This window comes from Oncorhynchus clarkii, chromosome 28, assembly GCF_045791955.1.
Source record: "Oncorhynchus clarkii lewisi isolate Uvic-CL-2024 chromosome 28, UVic_Ocla_1.0, whole genome shotgun sequence".
Taxonomy (NCBI): Eukaryota; Metazoa; Chordata; class Actinopteri; order Salmoniformes; family Salmonidae; genus Oncorhynchus; species Oncorhynchus clarkii.
In genome coordinates this window covers 40,046,719-40,059,309 of record NC_092174.1, presented here as the reverse complement: position 1 = coordinate 40,059,309, position 12,591 = coordinate 40,046,719, and the positions used below count along the sequence as shown (strand labels likewise).

The following is a 12,591-nucleotide window of genomic DNA, read 5'->3' as shown; positions in this document are numbered from 1 at the left end:
TATATTTCACAGTTCACACTGTCCCCAGGCTACCAGTTTCTCTATTTCACAGTTCACACTGTCCCCAGGCTACCAGTTTCTCTATTTCACAGTTCACACTGTCCCCAGGCTACCAGTTTCTCTATTTCACAGTTCACACTGTCCCCAGGCTACCAGTTTCTCTATTTCACAGTTCACACTGTCCCCAGGCTACCAGTTTCTCTATTTCACAGTTCACACTGTCCCCAGGCTACCAGTTTCTCTATTTCACAGTTCACACTGTCCCCAGGCTACCAGTTTCTCTATTTCACAGTTCACACTGTCCCCAGGCTACCAGTTTCTCTATTTCACAGTTCACACTGTCCCCAGGCTACCAGTTTCTCTATTTCACAGTTCACACTGTCCCCAGGCTACCAGTTTCTCTATTTCACAGTTCACACTGTCCCCAGGCTACCAGTTTCTCTATTTCACAGTTCACACTGTCCCCAGGCTACCAGTTTCTCTATTTCACAGTTCACACTGTCCCCAGGCTACCAGTTTCTCTATTTCACAGTTCACACTGTCCCCAGGCTACTAGTTTCTCTATTTCAGGCAAAGGAAAATGGACAGACAGATAGACAGATAGACAGACAGAAACAGATTGAGACAGACAGACAGACAGACAGACAGACAGACAGACAGACAGACAGACAGACAGACAGACAGACAGAAACAGATTGAGACAGACAGACAGACAGATTGAGATTGACAGAGAGACAGATTGAGACAGACAGACAGACAGACAGACAGATTGAGATAGACAGAGAGACAGATTGAGACAGACAGACAGACAGACAGACAGACAGACAGACAGACAGACAGATTGAGATAGACAGAGAGACTGATTGAGACAGACAGACAGGTATACAGACAGACAGGTGTCTCTGAAAAAAAATACCTGCAATGTTGTCTGGACCATCTTCTCAAGAGGATGGATGGATGGATGGATGGATGGACAGACGAGTGTAAGGGTTTCAGAATGAAGGAGTGGACCAAAAAGGAAAGGAAAAAAGAGAAAACATGATACCAGTGAAGAGGACTGGGTGAACATCCCGTGTAATTCTCCTGTCCTATCTGGTGTCCTGTGTGAATTTAACTATGCTCATTCTAATTCTCTCTCTCTCTACCTCTCCTCCCAGAGGACCTGAGCCCTAGGACCACGCCTCAGGACTACCTGATGACTCCTGTTTCAGATGAACCCTAATTTCTCCTTTAAGTCGCTCTGGATGAGAGTGTCTGCTAAATGGTTGTTGTTGAGAATGAAATGCCCCCTCCAGGGTGAAGTTTTCCCTGGGTACAGCTCTAGGATCAGCTTCCCCTCCCCAAACCTAACCTCAAAGTGAATGCAAAACTGACCCAAGATCAGTGTCTAAATAGCGTTCTACGTGCCCCCAACCGATTGTGTTTTATTTGTTTGTTTATTTGCGTTGTTTGTAACTTATTTTTTAAATGATTTTGTGCATAATGTTGCCGCTACCGTCTCTTACGATCAAAATAACTTCTGGACATCCGGACTGCGATTACTCACCGCGAACTGGCAGAATCCTTTTAATCCTTTAACGAGTCTGACGAGCCCAACGCGAATGACATACTGCTTTCCCAGGAACAGGCGCAGATCCCCGTGATTTGCGTGAAGAGGAAGAGGAGAAAAAGGGTCCGGAGGGCGGGCTGCCCTCTGAGAATTCGTAGGCGATCGAATAAACGCCCAATTCCTTCCATTCTGCTAGCAAACGTGCAATCTTTGGACAATAAAATAGATGACCTACGCGGAATATTAAACTACCAACAGGACATTACAAACTGGAATGTTTTATGCTTCATGGAGTCGTGGCTGAACGACAACACTATCAACATACAGCTGGTTGCACCGGCAGGATAGAACAGCGGCGTCTGGTAAGACAAGGGCCGGCGGACTATGTATTTTTGTAAATAACAGCTGGTGCACGATATCTAAGGAAGTCTTAAGTTATTGCTCGCCTGAGGTAGAGTATCTCATGATAAGCTGTAGACCACACTATCTACCTTGAGCGATTTCATCTGTATTTTTCGTAGCTGTTTACATACCACCACAGTCAGAGGCTGACACTAAGACAGCATTGAATTCCGCCATAAGAAAACAAGAAAACGTTCACCCAGAGGCGGCGCTCCAAGTAGCTGTACCATCTTTACTCCACACACAGAGATGCATACAAAGCTCTCCCTCTCCCTCCCATTTGGCAAATCTGACCATAATTATATCCTCCTGATTCCTGCTTACAAGCAAAAATGAGAGCAGGAAGCACCAGTGATTAGATCAATAAAAAGGGGTCAGATGAAGCAGATGCTAAGCTACAGGACTGTTTTGCTAGCACAGACTGGAAAATGTTCCGGGATTTCTCCAATGGCATTGAGGAGTACACCACATCAGTCATTGGCTTCATCAATAAGTGCATCGATGACGTCATTCTCACAGTAACCGTACGTACATACCCCAATCAGAAGCCATGGATTACAGGCAACATCCGCACTGAGCTAAAGGCTAGAGCTGCTGCTTTCAAGGAGTGGGACTCTAACCCGGAAGCTTATAAGAAATCACGCTATGCCCTCCGACGAACCATCAAACAGGCAAAGTATCAATACAGGACTAAGATCGAATCATACACAGGCTCCGACGCTCGTTGGATGTGGCAGGGCTTGCAAACCATTACAGACTATAAAGGGTAGCACAGCCGAGAGCTGCCCAGTGACACAAGCCTACCAGACGAGCTAAATTACTTCTATGCTCTCTTCGAGGCAAATAACATTGAAACATGCATGAGAGCACCAGCTGTTCCGGGCGACTGTGTGATCACGCTCTCCGCAGCCGATGTGAGTAAGACCTTTAAACAGGTCAAGATTCACAAGACCGCAGGGCCAGACGGATTGCCAGGGCGTGTACTGCGAGAATGTGCTAACCAACTGGCAAGTGTCTTCACTGACATTTTCAAACTCTCCCTATCCGAGTCTGTAATACCAACATGTTTAAAATAGATCACCATAGTCCCTGCCCAAGAACACTAAGGTGACCTGCCTAAATGACTACCGTCTGTAGCCATGAAGTGCTTTGAAGGGCTGGTATTGGCTCACATCAACACCATCATCCCAGAAACCATAGACCCACTCCAATTTGCATACCGTCCCAACAGATCCACAGATGATGCAATCTCTATTGCACTCCACACGGCCCTTTCCCACCTGGACAAAAGGAACACCTCAGCTCAGCGTTCAACACCATAGTGCCCTCAAAGCTCATCAATAAGCTAAGGACCCTGTGACTAAACACCTCCCTCTGCACCTGGATCCTGGACTTCCTGATGGGACGCCCCCCAGGTGGTGAGGGTAGGTAACAACACGCCCCAGGTGGTAAAGGTAGGATCCGCCACGCTGACAAGGGCCCCTCAGGGGTGCATGCTCAGCCCCCTCTTGTACAACCTGTTCACTCATGACTGCACGGCCAGGCACAACTCCCACACCATCATTAAGTTTTCCAACAGCACAACACTGGTAGGCCTAATCACCGATAACGACGAGACAGCCTATAGGGAGGAGGTCAGAGACCTGGCCATGTGGTGCCAGGACAATAACCTCTCCCTCAACGTGATCAAGGCAAAGGAGATGATTGTGGATAACAGGAAAAGGAGGACCGAGCACACCCTCATTCTCATCGACGGGGCTGTAGTGGAGCAGGTTGACAGCTTCAAGTTCCTTGGCGTCCACATCACCAACAAACTAACATGGTCCAAACGCACCAAGACAGTCGTGAAGAGGGCACGACAAAACCTATTCCCCCTCAGGAGACTGAAAAGATTTGCATGGGTCCTCAGATCCTCAAAAGGTTCTACAGCTGCACCATCAAGAGCATCCTGACCAGTTGCATCACTGCCTGGTATGGAACTGCTCAGCCTCCGACCGCAAGGCACTACAGAGGGTAATGCGCATGGCCCAGTACATCACTGTGGCCAAGCTTCCTGCCATCTAGGACCTCTATAGCAGGCGATGTCAGAGGAAGGCCCTAAAAATGGTCAAAGACTCCAGCCACACTAATCATAGACTTTTCTCTCTGCTACTGCATGGCAAGCGGTACTGGAGTGCCAAGTCTAGGTCCAAGAGGCTTCTAAACAGCTTCTACCCATAAGCCATAAGACTCCTGAACATCTAATCAAATGGCTACCCAGACTATTTGCATTACCCCTGTTGGAGAATAATCAGAATTAGTTGGTAACATAGGTAAGATGTTTTATATTCATCATATGTTTGTAAGTTACTTCTCATCAGAATGTTATTTTTGTATAATACTGTGGCGGGGTTGCAGTATCTGTTCTCTGTCAAGACTAAGTTACGTGGGCCGGAGAAAGTGGAGAGGTCAAGCGTGGATCTCTTGGCTCCACAATGTCTGTGTGCCAGTAAATGTGTCTCTGTGATCTTGTCAAGATAGGATGGATTTGATATATGGCTGTTGATATGGAGGATTTGTTTATGGTTCTGAGTTTGAGAAAATAACATAGTTTAGGAGACAAAGCTGAACGATAATATTATGCCAATGCTGTCTGGCTATGTGTGTCTTTGCTATAAAGGATCTCAGTTGCAATGTGTAAGGGACTCTCAGAGAATTCATTGATAGACACTGAATTGATCTGAGAGTCACAGGGTTGTGATAGAGCTCATATAATTAAAGATGGACTTTGTGATAACTAACTCTGACTTGTGTGTGGTTTGCTCTCATGATTTGGTAAATAGATTAAATTTCCACGACATTTGGCGACGAGGAGGGGATGTGAATCTTCACTCGGTGACCGTTCCTGACGATCTAGGTAAATAAATCGTGCACGAGGGATCCCCTAAACTTGGGATCTCAGGGAAACCACACTTCGGGAACGAAGCAGATGGACCAACCTTTGATCTGAGAGGAAGCGAGCCGAGTGGATACCACATCTCGAACTGAGTTTTTTTAAGAAAAAGGTGAGCGAACCACACACAGATTTGAAGTCAAGTTTTTTAATTATGCCTGTTACGTATACTCTGAGCGTGAATTCCTTTGTAAGGAGGCACCTTGGCGGCATAAGCAGGGCCGAGTCAGGGGAGAGTAATCTGAGGTTTTGTGACTGTCCGGTTGCCAGTGACCAAGAGCCCTCCTGACACTGAATTGATCACAGTGGGGATTTGGTGAGGTCTGTCGGGGTGAGGCGCCAAAGGGACTGTGAATTTCTAGGTGAAAACACGGCATTTGGTGAAGCCCTATTGGAAGAAGGACCTCATTCTGTGCGTCTGTGTGATTGTCTAAGTGACCCTCAGAGGTGGTGAATTCCAATTATTTTAAATGTGCTAGCCAGGTATGCCCTGGGTTACTCTGTGTGAGTATTTTGTTATGGGATCACTAGGTAATAGTTGTCGGACCGTTCTGTGTGAGCGGGGTAGGGTTGACTCTGTGTGGGCAAACCTTTTTATGTTCTGATGTTCTGTGTGGACGTCTAACCAATCCTGTGTGGACGTCTGACCAGTTCTGTGTGAACATCTGACTAATCCTATGTGGGTGATCCTGAAAGTTCTGTGTGAGTACCTAAGATTTCAAAAGTTTTATATGGATTCTGTGAATTATTTGAAATTATGATAAATTGTATGTGTGTATAATCAATTACTAGAGATTTGATAAAGTAATGCTGAGAATGATTAGATACAATTTAAACCACCCATTCGTAGACGTACGTAGGTTTTGAGTTGGTATCTTAAATGGATCATTTGATAAAGATTAAGTTTTTAAGCACTATTAAAATAATCTACAAAATCTGGAAAATTGAGCTCTAGAAACTGATTAGAGTGTGTCCACTTTTGGTTATCTTACCCTAACGATGTAACTATAAAACGCATATTGGATTATCTCCGTCTGGGTGAGACATTTGAAATTTAACTGCCCTTAAAGTCTGAACATGTTCTATTTTTTCTTCCCAGTATGAGAGAAGTTGTGGGATTTATTGAATAAACTGAATAAAGTTAGAGAGAATTAAGGGGGAATCTCGATGTAATTTATAATGTCGTACAAAGCCTAAGGTTTTCCATCAAACTAATTATCATTGCGTGATTAATGTGATGTAGTGAAGTAATTGAATTACGTTGCATTAGTAAACATAATCTACTTTTATTAAAAGGCGCAATATCTGTTTCCTAGTCATTAACTGTTTTTCTTCTGGGAATTGCCGATGGTGACGTGTTTTGATTTTAGTTATAAATTGGGTTTATTTGCGGAGTATCTTAGCATTAGTGGCTCAGTGGTAGAATTCTCACCTGCCACGCGGGAGGCCGGGGTTCTTTTCCCAGTCATTGCGCTGACTGAATTGTGAGTTTTTGATTGTAAAGTTATCTATTTGTATGTTTTGCCTGGAAAGTTATGGTCGCTAGTGTTTGTATAAGATATAAACTGAACGTTTTAATAGCTTGTCTGGTTCAAATTGATAGAAGGGATAAATTGAACGTTTTGAATAGATTGTTTAGGTTAAATTGATAAACTAATTCAACTTAAAATAATAACGAAGCGAATTCTGATGCAAGACGATGTCTGTTCACTAAATTATCTGCTGGAATAATGTATTGAGAATTGAGTCGTATTTAAATTACTGTATCAATAGAGAAGACAGTTACCTAAGTTAAAGACATTCTGAATAATAGCGGGGAGAGGATGGCGATAGGAAGTGGTTACCAAAATGTTTTTCATTCTTATAGATTGACTGACGCATGTTATAATGTTGGAACTGCGTGTGTTATTTTTAAAGACATAGGATACATTTCATAAGTGTGAAGAGCAAAGAGAAGAGGAAGTTATAAAGTTTGGTTAGATAGAGGTAAGGAAAAACGTTGAAATGAGAGGGGTTATATTTTTGCCCATTGGAAGAGGAAGAAAGAGATCTGAAAGTTGTGAGTGTGTAAAACATTGTGAGAATAGATTCGGATGGTTATTGATTCTTGGTTTGATTGTTTAAGTAACACCAGTTAATTTGAGCAGGAAAGTTAATGTAGTCTAACATTATAGTATGTTTCCATTATGTGGAACAATGTCAGGTCATTAAAGGGGATTGCTGGATTGAGTAGTATGAGAGCCTGTTGGCAGAAGACTGAATGGGTATGAATGCTGAAAAGCAAGATTGGGCCAAACTAGTAAACTAATATGTTAAGTGGGGGAGTATCATAGATTTTAATTATAGTGTTGTTACCGCAATAATCAAAACAATTTCATATGTTTTGGGGAATTAGCTAGATTTGAATTTGGTTATTTGAGTTCCTTTATTGTTTTTGTTTTTTAAAGAAAGGTTGGAAGCAAGTATGATGCCTTGGCACTTAAAATCAGATACCACCAGGAGCTTTTTCCATCGGTAGTTGTTTTTTGAGGAACATGCAGACTGTGTTTTATTTTATTGAGATGTAAACATGAGTCTCTGAGCAATTTTGTCATCTGAACCATTATAGTAGTGAGTTCTTGTGTAGTTTGTTATTTGCATGAATTTATCACTGTATCGTCTGCATACATTGGAACTTCAGACCCTGTCTAGACTAAAGGAATGTTCTGGGAACATGGAAATACAAAAAATGTTGGAACTAGTTGACTATTGTTTGCAATTTGTTTAATATAGTGAAAAACACTGCTTTTAAGGGTTTTGTATGACCTATGACCTTCTGATGACTTTCCGTTGTGGCTTGATCACCCGCATTGGAAAGCCATTTGGATAGTGAATTTATTGTCATTTGTAATACTGCCTTCAAGATACATTTGTGTAATTGGTAAATATGTTTCTTAGCCATATTTGTAATTTGGACCACTGTGAAGAGGGAGAGGGCATTGCTTTTAACTAAGGATGTGCTGCTTTAAGTCTATTTTCCTATGACCACTGTGAAGAGGGAGAGGGTATTGCTTTTAACTAAGGATATGCTGCTTTAAGTCTATTTTCCTATGACCACTGTGAAGAGGGAGAGGGCATTGCTTTTAACTAAGGATATGCTGCTTTAAGTCTATTTTCCTATGACCACTGTGAAGAGGGAGAGGGCATTGCTTTTAACTAAGGATATGCTGCTTTAAGTCTATTTTCCTATGACCACTGTGAAGAGGGAGAGGGCATTGCTTTTAACTAAGGATATGCTGCTTTAAGTCTATTTTCCTATGACCATAGGGGTTAAATCATTTTTCTTAGTGGAGTTTTTTTTAGTTTAGTGATTTTAATTTGATTAGGATAGTTGAAATTTTGTTTTATATATATATATATATATATATTTAGTTTTGTTTTACATTACTCTCATACGGAGAGATGTGTGTAAAACATGGGGGAGGATTCAGTTTTTTGAGGGTTTGAATTGAAGTTATACAACTTAAGTGATATGTGAAGAAGTGTATTGTATTGTTGTGTGTATTGTATTTGTTGTGTTTGTTTTGTTCTATTCCCGAGGTATAGGTCTAACTTCTTGATCCTTGGCTCTACGATGGAGTTGACAGTGAGATGGGGAGTATGAACCAATTTGAAAGAATAGTTTCAATAGAATGTTTTGATATTCTCTGTGAAATATGTTTAGATATGTGTATTAAGAATAGTTGGTAAAAATAATAATGTATCATGTAGTTAAGGAACTGAACTAAATTGTTCTGATCTGTTCTTTCGAGGTTATCATGAAAAGTGACATCAGACGGTATCTTAATGCATGGAAGAGATAATTGGACCGAATTGTGTGTGTACCTCAAAAAACCCCTCTAACTGGCTGAAGAAGAGTGACAAAGGCGTTGAAGGCTTTCCGAACCACTTCTACCGAGAGAAAAGAACCAAGCCAGAAATTGGTGTACAGTCTCAGATCTAAGCTATCAACTGCTTTTCTTTCATGTTTCTCTCATACTGTGAGAGTCCACTTGGAGTGATCATGGAGAAAGGTCTGTTCTAACATTTTCTTATGATGCTGGTATATTGGTTGACGAATGGACAAGACATGAGTGGTAAAGATGAGACATTGAAATTGGGACATTATCATGGGCCGTCTACTTTGAACTGTAAAGCTATCTGAAGAAAAACGAAAGAGACGCCAGAAGATTCAGTGCCTGAGAGGGGGGGTTGGTCAACTGTGCCATTAAATTGTTTATACTTTTGTGGTATCAGGTTGATTGAAGAGGTCTACACCATGTAAATTGTAGTAATTTAGATTAAGAATGCATTGAGATACTGATCTGTATTAAAATCATGATTAAAAAAGTTAATAGTAGAATTATGGGATAATTATACTGAATGTAAATCTGCTAATATTGATGTGTGTTAAATTGAGGTTTTTACTTTGAGTGATAAGACAAATTTGAATCACTGAGGAGTGCTATTCTAAATATTGGTTGGATAAATAGTTGGGTTGTTACTTATGATTTGGAATATGAATGATTTCACTGACCTATTCTCTATTCCTGAGTATATTTCTGAGCATGAGGACTTAGAGGGATGTCTGTCCTATATGTTGTGAGGAGGCCTGTGTTTAGACACTGGTTCTCATGTAACTTAAGGAGCATTTATATGTTGTGTTTTTATTTTCCTCAAATGGATTATTCTGTGTTATTAAACATGTGCAAGTTTGTCTTGTAGAATAAAGGTTGTAAACTTAGTTTCAGAAGGGAGAAAGCTTACATATAAGCTAAGGTATTTGACATTGAAGGGATTTAAATTTTTATTTCCTTTTAAATATTGAGTATGTAATTAATATTCAGATTCTTTAGAAGGGACAATGTCCCTGAGAGGGGAATGTTGGGGAATAATCATAATTAGTTGGTGACATAGGTAAGATGTTTTATATTCATCATATGTTTGTAAGTTACTTCTCATCAGAATGTATATTTTTGTATAATACTGTGGCGGGGTTGCAGTATCTGTTCTCTGTCAAGACTAAGTTACGTGGGCCGCAGAGAGGGGAGAGATCAAGCGTGGATCTCTTGGCTCCACAATGTCTGTGTGCCAGTAAATGTGTCTCTGTGATCTTGTCAAGATAGGATGGATTTGATATATGGCTGTTATTATGGAGGATCGGTTTATGGTTCTGAGTTTGAGAAAAGAACATAGTTTAGGAGACAAAGCTGAACGATAAATTATGCCAATGCTGTCTGGCTAAGTGTGTCTTTGCTATGAAGGATCTCAGTTGCAATGTGTAAGGGACTCTCAGAGAATTCATTTATAGACACTGAATTGATCTGAGAGTCAAGTCACAGGGTTGTGATAGAGCTCATATAATTAAAGATGGACTTTGTGATAACTAACTCTGACTTGTGTGTGGTTTCCACGACACCCCCCCCCCCCCTTTTACACTGCTGCTACTCTCTGTGTTATCATCTATACATAGTCACTTTAATAACTCTACCTTAATGTAAATATTACCTCAACTAACCGGTGCCCCCGCACATTGACTCTCTACCTGTACCCGTAGAGCATGGCGCTTGTGATGCCAGAATTGTTGGTTCAATTCCCGGGGCTACCCACGCGTAAAATGTAAGTCGCTTTGGTTAAAAGCTTCTGTTGAATGGTATTTATTATATAATTAGGGTCTGAATGTGTTTGTTTGTGTGGGTACAACTGTGTATGTGCGTAAACAGATCATTTACCTGTGAAACTGTAAACTCCATTCAGCCGTATGGTAACTGAGGAGGGAGTGAGGGAGTCGGAGGAGGGAGGAGCGACAGAGGGAGGAGTAACGCTGGCAGGAGGAGAGGAAAAAGAGGAGGAAGAAGAGGGGGAGAAGGAGTCAGAGGAGGGGGGATGGCGTTCGGGAGACATGGAAAGGTCAGGGAAGAGAGAGTTGGAAAGAGAGGTGGATAGAACATTGACAGGAGGAGGAGAGGGAGAGAGAGAAGAGGTAGAGAGGGATGAAGAAGAGGAAGAAGAAGGGGGAAAGGTGAGATCAGACGGGACAGTGAAGGAGAAAATAGTGGGAGGAGAGTTGGCAGGTAGGGACCCGTAGGCAGACGAGCCAGACCCAGACGTTGTTGACATAAGAGTGGGGAAAGAATCAGGAGAAAGAAAGGAAGAGGGGGAGTCAGAGGTTGGAGAAGAGGAGGGTAGATAGAAAGAGGTAGGGAAGAGGTTGTTTGAATCATCTGTCAGGTCTTGGATAAAGGAGAAGGCGTGAAGGAATATGGAGAGGTAGTAAGAGCAGAGGAGTAGACAGGAAGAAAGGCCAGACAGCGGCACAGTGCCGTACAGGATGTGTAGCAAAAAAGCAAAGGAGTGTAGCATGAGGTGGATGGTGTTGGTGATAAAGAGAAATAAACAGAAAAGAAACGTGAAGAAAATCAGAAAATAAAGTAAAAAACCACACAACAACAGAAATAAACAATGATGAAGAAGACAGAAGAAACATATACATCCTGATCCTGCCCTGGACAAGCTGCTGTCAACCACCTCTCTCTCTCTCTCTCTCTCTCTCTCTCTCTCTCTCTCTCACGCTCTCTCTCTCTCTCTCTCTCTCTCTCTCTCTCTCTCTCTCTCACTCTCTCTCTCTCTCTCTCTCTCTCTCTCTCTCTCGCGCTCTCTCTCTCTCTCACTCTCTCTCTCTCTCTCTCTCTCTCTCTCTCTCTCTCTCTCTCTCTCGCTCTCTCTCTCTCTCTCGCTCTCTCTCTCTCTCTCGCGCTCTCTCTCTCTCTCGCGCTCTCTCGCTCTCTCTCTCTCTCTCTCGCGCGCTCTCTCGCTCTCTCTCTCTCTCTTTCTCTCTCTCTCTCTCTCTCTCTCTCTCGCTCTCTCTCTCTCTCTCTCTCTCTCTCCAGTACCTTGCACCAGCAGCGTGTACTCTCCCTGCATCTTCCCGATTCCGTTGTCAGCCTGACAGAGGTACACCCCGTTGTCTGATTTGTTGAGCATCTCAAAGAGCAGGAAACTACCGTCCACCTTGGCCATCAGAGGGAGCTCTCCATCCTTCTTCTGCCACACGTACGAGGTGGGCCTGAGAGAGAGACAGACACACACACACAGACACACAAAAATTGAAAAAGAACAAGAACGTGAAGAGAAAAGATATTTGATTTTAAAACAGAACGTGTGTAACATGCAGTGCATGTAATATAAATTGTTCATGTGATTAATACATTTTAGGGACATATGAAGTACCGTGCAGTACCGAAGAGCCCTTACTGCTGCTTGATCATCCTATTTTTCTAACTTAATTGAGGAAAATAAGAACAATCCGAAATTCCTTTTTGATACTGTCGCAAAGCTAACTAAAAAGCAGCATTCCCCAAGAGAGGATGGCTTTCACTTCAGCAGTGATAAATTCATGAACTTCTTTGAGGAAAAGATCATGATTATTAGAAAGCAAATTACGGACTCCTCTTTAAATCTGCGTATTCCTTCAAAGCTCAGTTGTCCTGAGTCGGCACAACTCTGCCAGGACCTAGGATGAAGAGAGACGCTCAAGTGTTTTAGTACTATATCACTTGACACAATGATGAAAATAATCATGGCCTCTAAACCTTCAAGCTGCATACTGGACCCTATTCCAACTAAACTACTGAAAGAGCTGCTTCCTGTGCTTGGCCCTCCTATGTTGAACATAATAAACGGCTCTCTA

General features: G+C 42.2%; 1 protein-coding gene across 4 annotated transcripts in view; it reads right to left on the bottom strand.

Annotated features, from left to right (window-relative positions):
• The window catches only part of LOC139387409 (cell adhesion molecule 3-like), a 117,989-nt gene that overhangs the window by 5,860 nt on the left and 99,538 nt on the right, over positions 1-12,591 (bottom strand). For 2 of the 4 annotated variants that reach the window (XM_071133562.1, XM_071133564.1), the window contains 2 exons: positions 11,795-11,967; positions 917-937 (listed from right to left, as the gene is read on the bottom strand). In XM_071133562.1, the coding sequence (XP_070989663.1) occupies positions 917-937; positions 11,795-11,967 (194 nt within the window). Of the gene's footprint in view, positions 1-916; positions 938-10,633; positions 11,135-11,794; positions 11,968-12,591 lie in introns of all 4 variants that reach the window. The other 2 variants (XM_071133560.1, XM_071133561.1) reach the window with 2 other exon arrangements.